At 36.1% G+C, this 23,572-nt stretch overlaps 1 protein-coding gene across 1 annotated transcript in view; it reads left to right on the plus strand.

Moving 5' to 3' along the window:
- The first annotated feature begins 961 nt into the window (after positions 1-961).
- LOC132565222 (G-protein coupled receptor 54-like) overlaps positions 962-23,572 on the plus strand; it is a 96,239-nt gene continuing 73,628 nt past the window's right edge. Inside the window, exon 1 of the mRNA XM_060229858.1 lies at positions 962-1,312. Coding sequence (XP_060085841.1) covers positions 962-1,312 — 351 coding nt within the window. The remainder of the gene's footprint in view (positions 1,313-23,572) is intronic.

The following is a 23,572-nucleotide window of genomic DNA, read 5'->3' on the forward strand; positions in this document are numbered from 1 at the left end:
AATCGGATTTTAAATTACTATTTTTGGTATTGTTATTATCATGACTTTAAACTTTATAAATATAAATGAAGCAGTGACCGCTATTTGATATTTTCTCAATAGGCCGAATTTCTAGGAGTGCAATGATCAAAATGTATTATACAGAAATGTTGTTTATTGTTTAACGGTTGCTGATATTTTTACATATCTGCTATATCTGTCATGACTTATTGATCAAGTTTAACGAATAGCTTTAGAGACTGTGAGATATTTCTGTAACTGCCGAAATCTGATGTGTCGTGGTAGTAACAGATTAGATCAATTGAGTTATTGGAAAGCCATTGAGGCTCATTGAGTTACTATTAGGGATATAATACAATTGCAAATCGTTGTAGCGCAATCGTGATTGTTCAACTGGAGAAACTAGGTGGATTTGCTGACTTGATTAGTGTGACGATCTGATATTCATTTATAACAAGCGCCACCACTGAGGTTTATAATGTTAAAGAAATTACGTTTAACAATATTTTGATATTAACTTGTGAAAGAGCTCGACATAGGCAGTCCATTACGAATTGCCCTCGATATGACCCTATGTTCCACAGTGATCGTACCGTAAGTCTGATGGACATAGAACGACATTAGTCCTGCATCTGTTTGAAAAGTAATCCGGTCGCTCGTGATTTACAGAACATGATCCTACAGGCCATTTATTTTCTAGACTTTATGTGTCCGCTTGTCACAAGCTTCTTCCGTGATTTTAATGAACGTAATATCACAGTGCTGCTCTTTTAAATCGCGATTTTTGTGATTTTAACCGATATCTTTTTTATGTTCGACTGATTACAAAACAAAAAAATGTGGATTCAATCTTATTTAATTTAATTTTTCAAGACTTTTGTATTGTATTTTAACTGCTTTAACAGATTTTTATACTTCAAATAAAACATTTACAATACAGTCTTCAGAACAGGAAGCGGAAATGGCAGCCATTACGGCTCTTCATATGTCGGAAATAATTCAGTCGACTACAGACGCTTTCGTGAATGCCACTGGCTCGACAAATACGACTGATGTCGGGACGGAATTTTCCGTCCTACTTCCGGCGTTATGGAGCGTTCTTATCGTCATAGGAACTGTTGGGAATGGACTTGTCATTTACACTGTCGGAAAAAACGGGGAGATGACTGCGACAAATTGTTACGTCCTTAATTTGGCGGTTGCAGACCTGTTGTTCCTGATGATCGTTGTACCATTTACAACCACCGGATTCGCCACGAAAGGCTGGATATTTGGAGACGCCATTTGTAAAATCTACATATATATGATTTATGTAAGTACTGTATTATTTACCACTTTCCTTACTTTGGTTTCCCAGAATCTTGATAAATGCATTTTCAGGAAGAAATTGTTACGATGAATGATTCCTCTATCATGCGAAGTGAATTAACATAAGAAGAATTATGTTCAGAAAGATAAGAAGATAGTTTTGATTTTTTTTGTTATGGAAAATGACGATTGATTTATCAAGGGAGATTATACATGTATAGGGACTGATAAGGCGATATTTAGAGAGAAACTTACTGGTTTTGGCAACGTAAAAGGAATTTACGGAAGAAAACTTATGAAATAAAGTTGGTTTAAATAATGTCTAGATGAAGCTGCAAGGACAGTAAATCAAACGGTTTTAGAATTAACCATGCAGATGGAGGGGTAATTAAAAGCACCTGCTTAAGTAAATGCTAAGGCAGTGAATCACGGCAAATTACATAGGGTGAGATAAGAAGGCAGTATATCGTCAGATATTCAAAAGAAATGATAATGCATTCTAATGCGAGAAAGGCGGTGGTATGTCGATAAAATAATATGAGTCTTTTATGGATATGTGTAACCGGGTTTTCGAAGTAGACTGATGCATTATCTCTATGTAAGCTAAGGTTGCTTAAAGAAGTATATTGATAGCAGCTTATGGTATGAGGTTCAAGGTGGCTCAGTGGCGGGGAAGATTGGTACAAACAACAGGCAAGATGCCTTGAGGAGACTGATAGAGTGATGTGGGGGTGGAAGGGAGATGAGGGGGGGGGGGAGGGGGAGCTGGTTAAGAAAGTAAGGAGGAGAGGGTGGGGCTTGCTTGTATATCGCGGTAGGTTTCTGCAAGAAACAGAGGCTATTTCATGGATGGGAGGTTTGGGGGAGGGGGGAACTGTTTCAGAAAGTACACCGAAGGAGGAGAGGGTGGAGCTGGCTTGTATACCGCGGTAGGTTTCTGCAAGAAACAGAGGCTATTTCATGGGTTTCTGCAAGAAACAGAGGCTATTTCATGGGTGGGAGGTTGGGGGGGGAGAGAGAGAGGGGGGGGGGGGGGGACTGATTCAGAAAGTACACCGAAAGAGGAGAGGGTGGAGCTGGCTTGTATATTGCGGTAGGTTTCTGCAAGAAACAGAGGCTATTAAATGGGATTATTCTGATTCAGAGTCTGTTTAGGCCGTGTATCAGAGACTACCTTGTTAATGCCATACACATAGATTTTTAACAATTTTATAACTTGGTAGACCCATGAGATAACTGGCGAAAGTATTTCGAGACTAACATGTTCTTATCGATGAATTGTTGTAGGCAATATATCACCGGAAAAGTTCAAAATAAAATTAATGCATATTATACCATTGTTTCTTGGCACCAAAACAATTGTAATGAATTACATGATCAGTTTAAAATATTGCGGACTGACGGAGATACCGGATATTTAGATCAAGCTTTGTGTTTGTGAAATAGAGTCGAAACACCTGTTACAAATAAAAGTGGAATTAATCACATCATTTCTGTAATAAAACGTACATTTAATCTAACAATTCGTACTCAAATGCTTTCTGTTATATAAAAAGTCAGGTGTGAAAGCATACCGTATAGACACGGTATACTCGGCCCGTTATTTTTATCGTCTCCAATTTTTTATTTATTTATCTATTTGAAACAAGGGAATGGGATTTTGACATGTGGTATGAATGTTAGAGTATATCTTAATATCGGGAATAAGCCATTAAAAATGAAGATACAATAATTTTATTGCTATTTTATAAGAAAAAAAAAACAGTATTTTTGAACGAGATTCCAAAATAATATTGTGATAATTTGTGCCCAATCCGTTAGCTTGTTTTCTTGACTATAAAATATGTTTAAATCAATGAGATTTCAAAACGATTGGTACAGTGTAACGAATTATCCATTATCACGGACTATTTAACCAATTCAACACAACAGTATAGCTGAAATACCTGTCAATAACAGGTGATGTTTATAAACGAAAGTATACTGTACCCTGAAACGAATAAACGTTATAAAAGACTATCTCATCCGTGTTATACAATTAAGTAATTGTAGACGACTGAGTCAACACATTTACGCCACTCGATGTCACGGATGAAATATACACCAATCTCATTTTTTAAGGATCACGTTTTCAACTCTTTTCAGCCATATTGGTCTCTACAGTTATTACGCATGCGTTATTAGAAACACCGCAAGAACAGTCCGGTTCGGCTGGTGCTTAAACCAACGTCATTGAATATACAGGGAATTGATTTAAGCAATATCCATGAAACTTATACAATTTTTAGCAATAGTCATATTGTTCAACGCAGCACGCATGCGCATCCCTCGGCAAATGTCTGAGGAAGATGACTTAGTACTGCCACTAAAATATCAAAGACTTCTAACAGTGTGTGGTAGTCGATAGTGAATGCGTGAACATAGAAAAGGTTATGTTTAGAAGTATAAAAAGGTGTTCATAACCTAAAATCATCCATGTTTTTTGTCGATAATTTAATTATCATTTTTCGTATATCTAATCTTATGGAACTGTCTTTATAGGAAGGGAGGCAAGTGCGTAGAACCCCATACAAGTTTTTTTGTGGTCAATTGCTGTCTTGTTCTGATGTTGTACATCTTGTAAATCTGAATATAATGATATGTATTCAATAATCAGAATTGTGATAAAATGGATATTTCAACTTTGTTGACAATTTTCGACGTTGATATTTACTATTATTTTCCTTACCCTTAAAGGGTTTCAAACCAACTGTAAAATTTCCTTATTTATAATCGAAAACTTCTATTGCCCAAAACCTATGTTCCGAATTTGTTTTTACATATATAATATTTTTACATGTTGAATGGTGTATGATCGTACACTCTTCACAAACTCCACATTCTTTATACAATAAAAATGTATATCTGTGCGTATCATTTCCAAGCTATGATTCACTCTCAAATTGTCTTGACAATTAACAGAAATTTATAGTTTTATTCATGCCTCGTCTGCTGACAATTGCTCTGGTGGTTTTTTGATATATATATATTTTTTTTTTTGGGGGGGGGGGTGTCTGGTTAATGTTTTACTATATACTTTTTTTCATTTCCCTTTACATAGCATCAGTAGCAACATCAAAGACGTAATTGTAAATGAATTGTAACAGAATAATAAAAATGCAAATTTTTGCCGCGACAAACAGGACAGGAATATAACCTGGGCGTCGGGTATGACAATCTATGACTTAACCAACTGAGTCAATGATGCACGCTAAGTGAAAGAGACGGTATTTAACACCATATACCAGCCACAACGACCTGCTCCTTTTTACTCTATTATACGTCATAATTAACAGAAAGTACACAATTTTTAACAGGTAATCAAATTGATATAATGCTTTTTTTATCATTTATGAAATGAATATCTAACCATTTAGTCCCTTTAAGCGTAAAATTCTTATAACCATGAATTTCTACTTCAGTAAGACCGTGACTTCAGTGAGGTTATAATAAATAAAAAATAATCGTGCACCTGAATGAGGAATGTTAATGGACAAACACCTATATACTTATATTATACTTATATCAAGGCTACTACCAGCTATTGTAATTTGTGTACTTAATTTTGCCCTAAGTATGTACATGTAATTTATTCGCTGTTAGACAACCCAAAGGCATTACAGTAGACAGTGTGTGCTTACAAATGATAATATCATTAAAGAACCGACAGCTTCATATATCATATCTTCGTGTTACAACCTAAGCGAATTACGATTTTATCTTATTTGATCGCAGAACACTGCCAACAACCCCCTAAAGAATATACGCATTTTCTTCCAACAAAAGAAAATCTGTATGCATGAAGTAATTCACGCGAAATCTGTGAAAAGAAATCATCAATATTTTCATTTTTATATTTTAGCCTCTTTCTCTGTTTTCAAGCTCCGACATCTTCAAAAACACTCGCTCCATCGCGAAATTTCTCTGGAACAGAGAACTCAGTGATAGTCAGGAACTTTTCACGAAGTGAGATGTCTGGACATCAAGAGAAATTTCACTGACAGCTGTTTATGACATAACAAACAAGCATTATCGTAAACAATGTTTCCTAACAGAGGACCATGAGCGTACATTTGTTTGGTCCGTCGTTGGAGTCGCACGGTGTCCGGAGATTTCCGTGTGTCTCCCATGATTAATATCGTAGAAAACAGAGAAGGCGCTATGAATGCTGAGCTCATGCATTTTGTATTGGAATTTAAGTTGCGATGTTGTTTGCAGAAAACGTACACTTTACCTCCTATTAGACTAATAGTCCCTGGGCTCGTAATATTTCCCGTAATTTCTATTTTTTTCGTGCTTTGGTATTGATTACTAACTTTCGATTTTATCACGGTAGGTTTACCTTAGAGCTATTTATTCTGTTTTCAATGGTTGTCAATCCGGATGTATACAGCATATTTCATTGTTTATGGTTACCTATTCTTAAGCAAATGATTTATACATGGAAGGTAAACAGACGAACACCTGTTACGATGAAACATTTAAATGATGGGAAAATCGTTTATCATTTTGACAAAATATCATGCCCAGGCACAACTTATGGCGGTTTCATAGTACCCTCAATCGTTAACAAATGTGTTTAAAAGCCTCACAGCATGCTTTGTCATACTTGTTTACACACAGGCAATCTCATTTATCACAAGCTGTGCGTAAAATGTGAAAGGTAGTAGACTGCTTTTGTATGATAATCATGGTTCGTCATTTGATAAGTGTTGGTAGATTTACCATTTTGAAACGGTTATTAGTTATTAACATATAAAAGGCAGAAGTTACTTTCATAAAATATATATCACGTTTTTATATTTGTTGACGCTGGTTAAAAATAAGTCGCACGTTTTCTGACACATGGCCTTAATCATAATATCGAGTGTTTGCTACCATCAACAGACCCTTCTTCAAATACATCCAGACCTTACATAGAAATATCATGACAAATGACGCAAAACTTTTGTTATTAACTGCACCTGGCCGTGATATGAATAAGTAACACCACCAGGAGGCGTTTTCTGTTGTGTTCATAATTGATCACCACCTCTAGAGACGTAGACTTGATCTCTGTAAACTTTGGGGACTGTAAAGTCCATTAGTAATGTAGTGATTTAGTGGTTTTGCAATTGTTAGTTTTTCTTTTCACAGCGGACATATTATGAGAATCGTGATCCCTGATTTTATAGAGACGACTACCAAATCTATTTAATTTCTTTTATATCGATGTGTTGGTATATTTCGAAGACACATAACAATTTAGCATCGTTTATAAAATGTTTAAATACACAATCAGGGCGTTAAAAGTATTTGGTTTCTGCAAACTATCGTGGCACATTATCTCGAGCCAATATTATAGAACGCTGACAGTTCCGAATTGACTTAACTATTGACATAAACCACGATGAAATTTAATCGGCGTCAGTTGATATCATATTGAAAGTAACGGTTCAGACTCTTACATATGTACTAGAACGACCCAATTCTTACTGACGACTCTGTTTTGCCCTACTCCTGCTTTCTAATCAGTCCATGGATTATAAGATTCTTTCATATGCGTGTATGTAGGATAGGGATATTCCACCCGAGGGTCATAAAATATAGTGAAACCCGAGGCTCTGCCGAGGGTTTTACCATATTTTGTAACCCCGAGGGTGGAATATCCCTATCCTACATACACACATAATGAAAGAATATTTTTCTCTCATATCTTTACCAAAATTTTGGGAAAAGGACAGTCAGTCGGTCATTATCTTCATTTTTTTCATTTTTTTAATCCGAGGTTTTTATAAAAAACGAACTGGATATTCTTAATGATCATACCCATATTTTGCAAACTTTCAGTTTGCTGTCAAATTTCAAACCATTATTCGGTATATTGCAGGATGAATATATTATTCGCAGATGAAAAAAAAAAACAAAAATGATCTCTGTGTGATTATATAGTATGTGTAAGTAAACATCCGCGAAAAGAAATTGTTCCGTCAAATACTTCAAAGAAATCAACAAGGAACGGATTTTTATAATTCAACATATAGTTTTATCATCAAAATAACATATTATTTGATCATTTTAAGAAATATATCAAAGTATCTTTTTACTGTTTTAACATTTTTTCAAAATACTGTGACGCTGACATGACGTCACCATAGTCAAAGGAATTCCATTCATAAATTCAAGGCGTGACGTCACACGATCTCCTACTCCGAGTCGCTGTCGCTCTCGATCACCATGATTCGACGACGTTTGGGTGGTGGAACATTTGTGGTGATATTTACGGTGATTTGGCAATTTCCAATGTGAAAACCAGCCAACAAGGATTCGATGCGAGTTACAGATTGTTTCTGTGATACAGGATTGTAGGTGTTAACCGTGTTTTCTCGTTGTGATGACGATGGTAAACACACTGTGACATCAGACGTAGGCCTAGTAACTGTTGAAGTTGATGAAATGGTGGCAGAGGATGGTGTTCGGTTTGCGGTTTGCTGGAATTAATTCGGAGCTTTTTGTGTTTGACAACATATTGGAAATCATGTACTTCTGTCTGTCATTCAGTGTCCTGTAATTATTCAGCGACTGTGTGTTTTTATGACCCGTGACATAAACCTGCAAGGTATCGGGTACATGGTTGTCGGTCATTTTTTGTACAAGGGATTTTCGGACGCTGTAAGAGTTGTCTCCCCTGAACACAGATTATTCCGCGCACGTGTTTGCCGATGTAAGATAGAATTTTCTTACATAGCTATCTTACATGGGCAAACTCTATCCAATATGGCGAGATATGAGAGAAACAGTAATCCGTTGCTTCAATTTCATCACGATCCTATCTGAAAGGGCCCGAATATGCTGGTGAATGGTGGTCGTGCTCTTATGTGATAGCGGATCGCGAATTTTTAGCTGCGAGGTCCCGATTTCTGCTGAAAAACGTTGAACGCGTGTAAGACCAAAATTTTGCTGGTGAATGTCGTGCTCTATGGTAAAAGGAGATCCTGATTTAAGTAGGGACAGTCCGATTTCTGCTTATGAAAGATGAACGTGATCATTTCTGTAAAGGTTAACATTTTGCCGGTGAATATTGGTTGTGCTAATTACATAAAGTCCTTATCCCCCTAGTGATAATTATGTTTGCTCCCAGTGCCGGGTTCATGTTTAGAGACAGTTTATCGCGATGTTTGCTAGGAGACCCCGATTATTGCGGGGGAAAGATTTCCCCCAGTAATACTCGACCGTGATGTGAGAGAGCCCAGTTCATGTTGGTGATAATTGTTGGTGATGCTGGGGCTCACGATTCCTGCTGGTGACAGTTGCTATGATGTTTACGGTAACTGACCATTTCCCTCTGGTGACAGGCGATTGTGATGTTTGTAGTAAGGGCCAGATTTCTACTGGTAAAAGTTGATATAATGGTTTGTAAACAGCTTGAATAAACATGTCCATGCATATTGATGACCATGAAGCCTTGTGTGTAATGAACTGTGTTGACCACTGGACAATATTGACTGCTTGGTGAATTCCATACGCTTGGAAGGCTAGTTTAGTCCAAACCGGCTGTTAAAGTGTGTGTTAAGTGTTGACTTGCAATGTATCTTAAATTCTTACCGACGAAATCATTTGCGATATTGCTTTACCAGAGTTTTACTCTTTTAATTTCTCAAGAGAAAATTATAATTAGATGATAACATAGAAGGCAAATCTTTTTCTAATTAAAGGTCACCTATTAGACGTTTGGTCAGATAATCTTTAGAAAAAAATCTTTATTTGATTTAGATTTAGGTTTGCGGTGTTATTTATCACAGATGCCATCCAATCAAAACATATATTAACGAAATCATTTTTCCCAAGGCGTGTTACAGGAATGAACAAAGCTGTTTGAAATTATATCAAAATGTCGTCGTGACATTTCGATGAAAATCCCGTGATGTATAAAATAGACCTTAAGCAAGACGAACTTTAAGCTCCTTGGTATCGAATGTTTTGCGTTTAAATAGACATTTCGACATAACCTACAGTAATTTCACTAATATTTAAAGGTTTTCAACTACACTTTAGATATCACTAGCCACCATTTTATGGTAGTTAAAATGTCATGCCTAAGGTCGGTTGACCTTCCCCTGGCATTTCCGATTCCAGTTTTTGCGCCGTTGTAAGACAGTCGTGAACGGATGTGGTTATATTCACAGGAACATGAAGTGCTAAACATCTCTCATGTACGTCGAGTATTTACATGTTGGTGATGTTCGATTTACGATATGCTATGTTAAAGTGTCAAGCTTGCCATGCACAATCTCCTAAACTCGGTATGTGGTGATCAAAATATCAGGTTCATCGCCGCTTTTACGTTGAAAAACATTGGTTTTACATAATATTTTTTCAGGCTGGTTGAGTAAAAGTAACGCAATCTTACCGGTAAGGCGTGCCTATATGTCCTTGGTGCTGATAACGTCTTAACGATGCGCTCATTTGCTTGCCCAGGAAATTGCTTTTCTGTAGAGTTTTTTAACACATTACTTACGACCATGCAGTTCCTGAAGGGGTATGTACACAGGAAAATGCAGCCTGATGTAATAAGAGACAGCCATTTAACAAGTATTATTACCTATTCAATGTACGCCTACGTAGATTTTTTTCTGACATTTCTTTTCCTATTTCGCTGAGAGCTGCAACTTTTTTTTTGTTAAATTCGGTAGCCAAGTTATACAGTTACTATGCATTTCTTTCAACGAACATGAGAGGTCTCATTTTATCAGATACATATAGCAGTCGTAACAAAGGCGATAATTTTTCTGTTGTTGTTTGTGAAATCAAAATGGCACTTAGGGTAATGTATTTTGCTGAAAGACACAACGACTGTACAGAGCGGACATATCTCAACTTCTTGAGAAGCACAATTTACCACGGTTAGAGAGCCGAACAATGCACCTCAGCAGAGCAGATAACAGTGATAATCGTTCATCTCTGGAAACAAGCACTCAAGTTGGCGCTCTTACTTCTTGGGGATTTCTCTTTTGGAAATTTCGCTTGACACCTTAAGATTGCGGCCATTAAATATACAGAAAATATTGCGTTCGCAAAAAAAAAAAAAAAAAAAAAAACACACAATTGCAATGTATGATCTTGGTGTCAAATCATAAATGAATGTTTTACTCTGTAGAATTCAAAACTTTAACCATGTAAATGCTCACAAGATTCCCTGTACCATTATATCAGTCCTTGAATCATAATAAGGATGATAAGAGTCGCCCATATCATCATCACTCCGATATATTGGTTATACATGGTTGGCCTTTATTGTTTACTGCCTTTATAAGAATTCAACACGTAAAAACGCTTCTAAACCGCAAAGCTGCAGCTGCAAAATGCAATACAGGTGAAACTAATGAGTACGTTTGAATCGACTGCAGCATTTCGGCTTGTATCTGCACTTGTCAGCCGCTGCCAAATCTCTGCAATGGATGGGAGCTCTGTTCATAGGATGTGCCACACATCTCCATTATTGTTAAATTCCCAGTTAGCAGGTGTTTCCGCAAATCACTTTACATGCTGCTTCAGCGCTACTCGAGATAAATAAATGACATCGCTTTATCGACACTTTCAGCTGAACTTGATCTGTAGTAAAACAAAAAATATAATATATCCTACCAGAATCTCCACTACCTGTTGATACTGGCTGAATCTGCTAGAGACACATGAAGCCGCATTACAAATATCCCATGTTTGCCAAACATGCAACGTTGAATCGACAGCGTAACCTGTGAACGCAAACTTTCTCTCTTATCTGCAAGAATGCAACATATGCCATGCACAGGAATCCATCTTAGCTTCTGGCCTTGGCCAAAGGCTACTCATAACTGCTGCAGACCTAGACCCTGAAGTGCCTACAGAACACGGCCTGCGATGTCAACATATGTGCCGCTGTCTTTGGCCTTAATGACTATGTTACCTGATTCTTTTGCGTGCAGGGTATGTGCATAGATCGGCGAGTCAGCTTTTTCATGACTGCATGGCGTAGCCCAAGCCTGATTTAAAGTGTAGTTGCTGACATCTTCATTCTTCACTACATTTACTGTAGCTACAAGTACACTTTTATCAGCCAGAGAGTTGTTGTCATTTTCGTCAGTTTGAAAGAAGTTTGCTCTCCATTGTCTCCCTATGTCTCTTCCAGCTTCCTTGCTTTGATCTCGTTTCGGCGTTTCTGACCAGTTGGTCAGTACATATTAAATATCTGTTTTATTGTCGTTGGCATACTTTGATTTTTCTATTTTGTACACCACAATACCATATTCTAAACTGAAATGACGCCTTCGTGCTGTTGTTATGTGGGCTTTCAATTTCAAAACAAATGTGCACGCCGTTACAAATATATGGTTTTGAACTATACTGAAGCGTATTTCGTGAAAAATACATCCAACGGAAAGAAGAAATATACAGAGGACGAAATCATAATGATAATCGAGTTTCTGTTTGAGGACATCGTCATCGCCGAGTTTGATGATAAGGTCCTCCAATACACTATTGACATACCTAAACTAACCGTGCTCCGCTGATGACTAAATTCTATTTTTCTTTTCAAATAAGACTGAATTTATTTAAGAACTTAAGAAAACATAGAGACCCTGCAAAGGCGTTTAATTTCATTTTCAGATATATTGTCGTCCTATATTTAAAATGACGAGAACTTTCCACCGTCACTAAATGCAACAGCCTCTACTTTTTAAATAGAAGGAACAGATTGGAGAACAGCTAACAGTTTTCCTTGAACACTATCTGCCTTTAATAGTCAACAGAGGTCCTTTCCTGTTGAAAGTTAATGAGATCCATCATAATAATTTGCCTGAGGCCAGACGATTGGGCTTCTTTTCACATTTGAAACACGTTTTGCATTCAAGGTTGGTTCTTCGCAGCTTGGTCTGGCATTCAATTGGTTTGGCACTCTCTACTCTTCCTTTGGGTCTTTTTCCAGATTTGGCTGTCTCCAGATTTTCGATTGTGTACATAAAGCGACAGCATTGGTGATATTGCACCTGGTTCCTCCTAAGAGTTTCTTCAGTGCCACCATCATGATCAAGCCTGGTCTGCGAATGTTAGCCACAGTCTAAATGTAGCCATTGTGTTCTTGTGGTTGTTTTGCATTTGGCGGCTTGATATCTTAACTATTCCTCTTCTCGAAAAAGGCAATAATTGTTCTATGCAAAGCAATGTAACTTAACATCTATACTAAACGACATGTAATTTTCACTAGCTAACTGATGTGGGTCTTATAAAATATTATTTGGGACAAGCAGTTGTTCAGCTGATATGAACTGAACATCATGTTGAATTTCATACAGCGTGCTTTGCTTGTGGGTGGGCGTCCTCTTTCTTAGGCTACTACTATATACCTTACGATGCAAGTCTCTCAACACGCCCTCGCCATCCAAACCACTCGTTCACATCGTGTTTTATCCGGTGTGGAAGCCTTGTACAGCAAGACGCTTCACATACTTCACTTATGTCACTATATGGCATACACTTTATGGCCTACGTCTTGTCCGACGTTACACGACCCTCTAATGTAGCAGAATATGATGATTCTGGTACTGATATATAGTGCAATGGAGCCATAAAATAAATACAAGGTTCCAAATTCTACAAAGGCAAAATCGTATACGCGTACATCAAGATCTTTCAGTTATAACAGTTATATCTGCTATTTTAATTCGAAAGGCAATGTTTTCGAGTATTCAGTTACAGTCAACTTTAGAAATGGTTGATATCTTAAATGTTTTTGTAATGGACGAGTTGTTTCGAAAGAACCATTCCAAACGTATTTGTGTCAATATTAGTTTTCGTTTCCGGGAATGAACCATTCTCCTGAAATTTGAAGATATTTGTTCCATCCAGGATTTTCACCTGAGATTACGTAAATCAAGTATTTACCGACTGAGCTATCGCCTCTAAATTACTTCTTGCAATCAGTACAAGTTATATACACACAAAAACTATATCAATAACATTGACTTACTTGCACTGTTGCTGGAAATAACTCCAGCATCTCTAAATTCGTAATGTGATTAAAACATATATCACTTAGGCTAATCGATGAGGTTACACGTATTGTTTGAAGAGGCTAAACATTCTTCTAAAGAACTAAGACAGGTTAATGAGGATGTAGCTCAATAGTGTAAAGCAGTAGTAAAATAATTGTAATACATTGTCATGATACACATCACTGATGTACAGGTACTAAATTTATATAAAATACTGCAAGTTTTGTATCAGATCCAAATAGCCAAATTTTATTATTTGCTATTAGCCGAACTGTTAAAAGTTTTCTCCTTGTATTCAAATAAATGTTATTTGAAAGTCATTTATACGGCATGTAGTTAAACGAGAAAGGGGAATGAAAAAGGTAATGAAACTTTTAATAAATGGCATTAACCTATCCTCAAGTCTACATGCTTAAAGCTACATGTACATTGAATGTTAAAATCTTCTGACGACATTTTTGAAATACACGAACACGTAAGAATGGCATGCAATGTGGGCTTGCTTGCCATCGGTATGTGTCAATAATTGATTCTTGACCCACTTTTAAAAGCATTAAGAGCAATGTGCTTTTGCCAAAACCATTCGCCATGTACTTGTGGATGAATTAAACATGCCTAATGGGCCTCTGGTCTTTGATGCATTGTTACAGGAAAAAATATAATTCTGTTGTCAACCGATAATGGAATGACAACAAGTATGATTGTGGTTCTTCGGAGACGAAGTAATATTTAATCAATAAAATGACTTGGTCAATAATGTATAATCTGTATGAGAGCTTATTGATGTCTCATTTTACAACGCACAAAATATACTTTATCGAGATTAAAATTCTCACGAATAAGAAAACAAGTCGTACAATGAGATATTATGTCGTACGAACGAGACAAAAAGTCGAATAAGTCAGATCAAAAGTAGATTTGATAGCTGTAATTATACTTCATCCTCTGAAATCCACTAAATACTTTTCTATATAATACTTAATGCTGAACTATTTTATATAATATTTAAAGATGAACCATTATATATATCTAATGAAGAACTATTTTAGATAATACTTAATGCTGAACTATTTTATATTAATCTCAATGATGAACTATTTTATATAATACTTAATGCGGAACTATTTTATATTAATCTCAATGATGAACTATTTTATATACTACTTGATGATGAACTATTCATTTGTTTGATCTTCAATTTCCATTATTCTAAAGGATTTGCAATATGTTACAATTTGTAGTTGCTTTTTGATTTCTTTTAAGGAAATTGATTCCGTTATTGATTAAGTCCTATACCTTGGTTCTTAATTTTAGATATCCGTGTCACAAACGACTTTTTACAATGTGACGTCACTGCCTGTCCACATGGCGCGAAAGCACATTTCCCAACAGTTGTTCAGTTTCCCTGCGATAAAGAACCATAGTTTTTTAACCGCTTGGAAGTGTTTGGGTTTATACTGATGAACAATCAAACACAAATTCGATTCCGTAAAATGTATTGCAGACTGGTCACATTTTCTTGTTCATACATCGGTTACCAATCATATTAGTTCACTTATTTCAGCTTCGCAAGGTAACCAGCCTCCATGTTTACTACGTTTCGTAGTAAACGCTTAGGTGAACAAGTCATACGGGATTAACCAATTAATTACGTATATTTGTATATGATAATAAGAAAGTCATATAATTAAATTTTATCATAGATATGCAGCATTTATATATTTGCATAGAACAGATCATCCTGAAAGAATAGCATACTAGTCAACAAAGATAGATTTTCAACTGACGGTAACCCTTGCATACCACATTAGCGTTTCAAATGAATAACCTGTTGTAAAAATAGTAAAGTCATGATCGTAATACATTTGATATAATCAGCGATCCGATAGGTCGGATGTGTAGGAAGAGAATATTCATCAGTTGGTGGTTAATTACGCTGAATTCGGTGTTAAAGGGTTGCATTGCAGAAATAAAACAGTGTGCTGTGGTTGTAGCGTGGTACCAAATCCGGCATTACAAGCCAAAGTGGGCGCAGTGGCGATAATCAATTAAACTTCTGAGTTGCACTTAATTATTTCTCACAGAAATCGTATTTCAGTGCAAATTAACATCTTTCGCTTGTCGGAATATATTTATTGGGTCGTCATTTCCTTTTTTTTTTTTTTTTTTGTGCAAATGACCAAGATAGGACGAGAGAAAAGTTCATCAACCTCCAACTAAGACTCTTTAACACCACAATTTTTCTTGATTTATCCTACAGACTTTTTTCGCTTGAATTAATTAGAAAGAACAGCATTGGTTCGGATGTGAGGCAAAGGATATGATTCCCATGATTCTTTGTATGAGTCTTTGTATTTGGAAAAGAGGACAGACAGTATGAAATATGTATAGTGTTTCCGGGCTTGTAACGTCATTTTGATGACGTCTTACAATAAATACATCATTGTCATACCTGAAAACCGCTCATTGTTCTTTTCCGCTTTTCTGAACTTTGGAAAGCTAGCACTTGTAATTACTTTGCCTTTTCTCTAATAACAAAACCAAAACAATTATGATTGCTGTGATGATGATGATGATGATGATGATGATGATGATGATGATGATGATGATGATGAATGGATGGTAATGATGCAATAATGTAAGGGCCTAGTGTAAATGAGAGTGTGAATGACTTTCTTTATCAGTACCAGAATAATTGTTTTTTTAATTAAATTTCATCCTATATCTACCATTCGGGAAAAATTATAATGGACCATTTCTTTCTTAAGCAAATCAAAATGGAAAGGGTGTTAATGGCAAAACTTGTCTGAAAATAAGTCTAAGAACCGCCTAATAAGGATTCCTGTCATTTTTACTCGCAAGGTCAACTTCGGTTGATTGATGTGAACATTACTTCTCCGTATAGATCTGGAAAATACATCAAAATCCTTTGACAGATAAAAGGAATGAATGGGTGGGTGTAGACATTGACATCACGGATGTCATTGCGTTGCCAGGGCAACTGCAGTAGACCCTATCAAAACCAAAGCTCTGTACAACAATAGCCTGTAAACCATGGAGACAATTTAAGGTAAGGCCGACTTGAATAGTTCCCAATTCACCAAAGTTTTCCTATTTGACTGCTAATACGGAACATGTAGTCATCCAAGAGCGCGTTACTCGCACAAATAAACAATCCAATTGCACAAACTAATTTCCCCGCTGATTAATTTTGATGTGATTAGAATTTCTACTTTCCCCCTACTCTAATCCAGTACGATCTATTCAGTTAGAATCCTATTTCCTCAGAATAGAATCTCAATTTATTATCTTTAAAATTATGTTATGAAATATCTTTAAAGAAAGACATTCTCAGCCATTGTAATATTTGGTATAGTGTGATTCTCCACTGTCTTGCCCCACCTTCGTTACGTGGTTCTGAAATAACTGTTTTTTTCTATTCCTTTCCACCGATGTTTTGATCATACATCGGTTTAAATTCCACATTTTCTTATTGTTTGGTGCTCCGTTACATCGTCATTCTAATATATCGATATTGCAAATTTCCGTTTGATCTTTGTAATTCATGTTCTTAATCTTTTAATTTCTTTGTTATGTTCAGTTTCCCCCGTCCATAAAGGCAAATCAGCATCGCCATTTTTCATGAAATACAGCGAAACAAAAGACAAAGAAAGACAATTTTGGCTCGCGCTCCGTCCACGCCTCTAACTCACGATCTCAGAAAAAAAACTCGTTAGCTAAAACATTTAGGACTTTATTTGCTACAATATTACTTCTCAAACAATTGAATGTTTCAACGTTACAGTGATCATCTACTCGATACTCTCAAAATACCATAACAGCAAAATCTCTATTAAAAAGTATGCCTTTCATCAATTTTTCATTTTAGGATAATTGAAATAGATAGGCAACTTTATTACAAGTATCATCATTTGATTAAATACATTATCAAAGCATTGTAGAAGAATACACACCTCAGCGCAAAATTAAATCACAATATCTACTATGAAGTATACATATCTTGACATTCATGGACAGGAATGGCATGACAAATCACAAGCAAGAACATGCGAATGAATATAGATGACAAAATATCTACAAAATAAATATTCACACGGTTACCATTAAAAACACAAATGGGAAAACTTGATAAAGTCTTCCGGTATGGTACTCGCCCTGTTTCATCGACGGCACTCGATATGTACAGGTATTTGCATATACAAATTATGAAATTTGTTAAATCATAATGTAACCGTTTGGGCTGCCTTGCTGTGCATTCGGCAGTATACTTCAGTGTAGCGGTACAATAAAACGGGCCTTATTTCCATACTATCACAAGGCGGTTCACACAAACATATCGCAGCATCCCACTCACGTCAGCAGCCAGCTTGCATACTGAGCTCTTGAAAGGCGTTAAACCAAACCAACTAATTAATGTCGTGTTCTTTAATGTTAACAACAAAAGCACCAAGAATACTAACGAGCATTGAACTCGCCTAACCACACGTCATAGCACACAATTTTAAGATCATGGTGGAAGTCACAATCCTTCCACAGTTCCCATCAACGTACATATCCTTACAGTGCATATATGTCTGTAATTTCAATGGAATGTTTCGGATTCGGAGAAAGTTCATCAACAGTCGGATGATCCGTACCGTTTTTTTAATTTGATAGAATGCCACTTTCCATTTCGAATTATAGTGTTGAAACACGTTGATTTAATTCTGGTGCAGAGTCGGGATCGATTTCTTTGTTTACATGTAAGACTGCAAACACAAACAGTAAACAAAATGTAATCAAACAGAAAGACAAATTGTCAACACCTAACTTAATATTTTGTTACATCTTTCGGTTTGTGAATGTTTATGTGAAAATGTGCTTATCAAGTTCCATAAATACTGCTTGTTGGCGAAGTTTCAGCATGCCTTTTTTATATTGTCGAATTAAAAAAATATGATAAAATAAGAATATGATAAACAGTATCGATACCAATACCTCAGAGTTAAAAAAAACACCATTGAACATTTTCTATCTACTCTCAATGAATATGCTTCCTTTTAAGTCATATATGTGGTTGATTTGAATGTTGATAGACAGTTGTAGAAAGACATTAAAAGAATAGTGCAATATAAAACAATGCTTAGCATTTTATAAATCCTGCTTATTGAAACAATTATATTGGGAATTATCCCTTTCTCGCTAGTCCCTCTAGGATATCCCAAATTTTACTTGTCAGTAATTGCTAGTAATGGAAAGTCTTATTTGAGAATATCTCAGTTATTACATCTCATGGAGGTTTAGATCAGATCCAAATTTAACAGCCAAAGACGAGATCTGTAAACAAAGCATGAAACATGAATTATAAAATATCGATATTCACGTCTCGGGAAAAAAGTAAGAAATATTTTCTTTACATGCTATTTGAAGCCTTCCTTCCACAAGATGGAAGGATTTAAAAGAGAATTGATTTGGAAGTTATTTTAGTTTCCATTTTGATGGTAATATTATTTCAAAAGATAATCGAACGTATTGGAAGGTTCTTCGAGAATTTAGAATTATCTTCGGCTATTGAAAACGACTTTTTTTTAAATGCTTAAATAAACGATCTTATGAATTATTTCCATTTCCCCCCATGCGATGTTGTTTTTTTCATTTCTGGACACCAACATAAATTCATTCTTTGGTTTTCAATGTCGCAGTTGATTCGGTATTCAAGAGCCAATATACGACCTTGGTGCAAGATGTCGACAACAGACAGATTAGTTCATCTCTGTTGAAATACTTTAATCTTGCATGGCAGGTATCGTCGACAAAGCAGAGGACACTGAACCTGCCGGAACACTTGGTCTTGTTTTCCATGTACTTTTGCAAGATTCTCTCTGTAAATCTTTTTCTTTTCTGTAAACACACAGTTACAGACTGCAGTTTAAGAAAAAATATACCATGGGCGATAAAAAGGAATATGTATGTCTTTTAAAGTATGAAAATAAGAAGGGACTTTGTGCAGAACTAGACAACCAGGAGTATACCGAAAATGAGGACACGTCTAGGACTTTAACTATCTTTCATTTTTAACAAGCTGCTGAGAATGTTAGGAGACTAAAAGCAGCGGCGCGTTCAACTTGGTATCTTGTTTATAGATTGCACCTGACTAAGCCTTGCTCTTAATAACACGTCTTGTTGAAATTGATCAAAGGTCCCCTTAAGGCTCAATTATCGGGTAATTTAATATTTCAAGTAATGACATGTTCTCTTTCATGTGCAAACAGCTGAGTTCTATACGGAAAAGCAATAAGACAAATGTTCTAGCTTAACATATGTAAGGACGAGGTAAACAAGGCAAAAATGACTATATTGTTAGCTCTCCAAGAAGGATTCTAAGGTTTTTAAATCATATCTGTAATTCTTTCTGCTGCACAAACAAAAAATATCAATAGTATTTCAAGCTCAAATTTTATGAAGTAAGGGGAAAGTATGGACAAAAGATTGACATGGAGAACTCTGAATAGGTACAACGAGAATAGGGCCATGTGTTACAGACGATTTTCGCATCCTCCGTTTCATTGACAAACAAGACGAAAAACAACAGAAGAATCAGGCATAATGACGACCATTAAACATGTCCATCTTTATATCACACAAGGAAACAAAATGTTCTCAGTCAGACCACTGTGACGACTATAAAACATACCCATCATCTTTACTAACCTGCGTCTCTGAAAACCCTGCGCTGAATTGTTAACTGCCGATGACTTGCACTGAAATTGTATGACTTTTTACGCTGTTCAAATTCTGCTTTTACAATACTTTGGAAATAACTTAAGAAACAAATTAAATGGTAAATATTTTACAACTACTCATATGGCAGGAAATGGGGCTAGATAGGTGCCCTGTTGCCCGGCTTCTTTTGTTCATCTGCTTTCTCGTCTCTTGAACAGTCAAGGCCATTTTGAGGTCCCCTTGCAATAGCTAGTGGCCTCCTCATTAAGATACATACCAGAGGTTTGTCATATACTATTCGGAGTAAATAAGGTCAAGTGGCTTGCCGAAGGACACAGCACATTATCGCAGACCGGTTCTAAGCTCCATAAATAACACGAGCCGTTACAGGTAGTAAGCGTTGAACCGCGAATGTCCTATCTTCATCGAACGTTACGTAGGATATCACTTTTGCCGGTTAAGTCGTCGTGGCCCCATTACTCACGTGAGGTTAAACTCTGGGTCAGCAAGGTAAGCTACCAATGCCAACCAGAGTTGGATTCTGGCCAAAAAAAAATCACAACCCCGGCTAATGTATCCATAACCAATCAGCAAACCTAAAGGTCAAGGTCACTGTATCCATAAATCGAATATATTTTCCGGACAAGAGATCAAGGATCATGGCGTAAATGAAAGTTCATATGAGGTTTTCATCCGTAAGGCAATTTCCTTGGATTGCTTTTTCTGGTCCAATATCAAATGTCACCCAATCAAATTAATATTAATCCCTGCCTTATAAATAGGGCAAACCCATTCAGATACGTCCTTGGTCGTTAAAAATGTGCTTCGTTCGGATTTTCCCAAAAAATCAAGTCATTGATGCGCCGTTGAACTCCGTTACTGATGAATATACCTCCTTGTAATTTCCCCTTTTTAATTTAAAAAATAAATCGCTGCTTGTTATCTATTTCCACTGCTTGTTGAAGTCAGTCGTGCTTTAACATTGCTCAGTGATGTCTAAAATGATTTACGTTATAAGGCTACCTATTTGTTGAGGGTTTGCGTGGGTGGTATGTTTAGAGAAATTACCACAAATTTAATGTTTCAGTGAATACTTATTCGTTCCGTTTTTTTCTTTGGTAGACAATATCGGTATCCACTCGTAGTTAAGATCCATATACCTTTATTTTCTAAGGTATGTGCTCGGAAAATTTAGTAATAGTTTATAAATAATCAACATATTTCATTGAATTATTCTGTATATAGGGAAATATATCGAGTCGTTCCATAACTACACGTCAGTAATACCATTGCGACAAAATGACTGCGGTGACAGCTTACTGATGGCTGTCACTTGTAGTTCAATCCTTAGATACATGCATTAACATCCAGTGAACTTGTACTCCTCTGAGGAATAAAATAATGGTTTGTTCAAATTTGATTTTAGCTGAAAACATTGATGTTTATTTTTAATCCATATTAGTCTATGTAAAGTTATCAGCCTTAAGTCATTGGATTTTTTAAATAGAAAAGTCATCGAAAAGAGCATTCGAAAATCAACCAATAATCTTTCATCTAAGATTGATTGAATCATGGGGCTGGCGAACCTCCCCATCAACAGTTGTGTATCTTTTGTACAATCCTTAACGAATGGTAGAGGAAACAAAACGAGCCGGGCTCTTAACCAAGATACCATGTTTGCGATTCCAAGGGAAAAAGGTAATGAGCAATTGCTGTTTAGCTGTTTTTTAGAAGTGTTTCATTAAGACTGTCATAATTAATGTGTGTGGGCGTATGAATTATAGCGCCATACAACGTAACGTTAAACTAACACGTTTAATTCACATTTCGAACATGCCGCCAGATTTATGCCATTACAGAATCCTGAAACAACATTGATAATATTTACACATACGGTTTGTTCCGTGATTAGTAAAGTAGTCTTATGATTTTTTTTCTTCCTTGAGAATCTACTTGTTAGACGTTATGTTTACCAACTACTGTGTATCGATATTCAATTTACAGCTACTGCAGACAATTTAAACGGCGATCATTGACCGATAGGCGTATAATTCCTAATCGCAGACGCATTTTCTCAAGATGACTTCATTAGTTTCATTGAGATTTTTACGTTTGTCAAAACTGGACGTTGAAGATATAGATCTTTGTAAAACAAACAAAGTCATAGCATTCCAGTTCAATTGTGAAATGATCTCTGTGTGATTGGCCTGTATCCCGATTTTGTCATAGTGTGTGGTCTTTGGTAAATAGCGGTAACCATCGGTTCTTCCCCAGGAAATACAGATCATATTGCTTCGTTGCACATGGGCCGAAATAAGATCATTATTTGTCATGGGATCGCGAATTATTACAAATTCCCATGAATCTGACCATGCCTTAACAAACGGCGCCAATTCTTAAGCTGTATGTTTTTGTTTTGAGTAATTACATTAGATATGGTATCGGGTATTATATATAGTGCTTTAATTCAATAATCCAAAATGAGTTTTATTCTCTCTCTACAATTTAATAAAAATTATCTGCTACTGTATAAATTTATTATCCCCTCGCATACCAATGTCGATGTCTTATGGACTCTTGGGATGAGTTTCAACGTAATCGGAAATCTCGTTGCTATATTTCATCAATGTAATTCAGACGCTTGATAGCTATGTAACACCGTTTAAAGTAATTACCTCTGTGATTCAGTGGGACGTTTGAGACTTTGACGAGGGCAGCAATCGTATATATATGTCCTCAGTGTCAGCAAGTAGAATTGCAGTCGTCTTAGATATTACATATGTTACTGATAAATTGGAAGACATTTCACGGAGACCTGGGATTTTCTGGCCAGGGAAATTATCCGTTTTTGAATAAACATAATTAATGCAAAACAAAATAAAAATAATAAACAATGAATAAGAAATAAATAAATGTCCATTCTCTAATCAAACAAGATAAATATAATTTCTAGATTTTAAAATCATATCTTCGAAATACTTTCAAATTAAGAAAATTAGATGTCTTCCGGATGAAATACTACATTGAACGAATATAATTTTGTCTTTGGATCATGATAAAATCAGTCGAATGCATAAACCACCAACGCTGCTGAATAATGTCTATATCGGATACTAAATCCTATATATACAGATTGATTGACATTAGATAAAGCCGTACCTTTGATCTTTACAAGACGTGTGTAAGATCGAGACAGGCTTTGAATCTGATTGTTAGATAGTATTGCTCCTCGAACATCAAACACATACGAACGTGTACCAAGCAGTCAGTCTAGAAATCATTCGGCGACATAGGAAACAGTTTCATCTACGAAGAAAGACTGGATCTCGTTCAAGGTAGATAAAAAAAAGACATTATATCGGGAGAGTTTAAGTACTGAAGGGAATTGTTAAGTGTTATTTCGCAAATTGTAAAATCTCGCAAAGGTGTTTTACTTTATTTCTCCACACCTTTTTTGTTCTCCTTGCTACATGACTACTCTGTTTTTGTTC

The sequence above is a fragment of the Ylistrum balloti genome, unplaced genomic scaffold (genome assembly GCF_031769215.1).
Source record: "Ylistrum balloti isolate Yb309-2 unplaced genomic scaffold, AGI_CSIRO_Ybal_v1 Utg369702, whole genome shotgun sequence".
In the NCBI taxonomy this organism is placed as follows: Eukaryota; Metazoa; Mollusca; class Bivalvia; order Pectinida; family Pectinidae; genus Ylistrum; species Ylistrum balloti.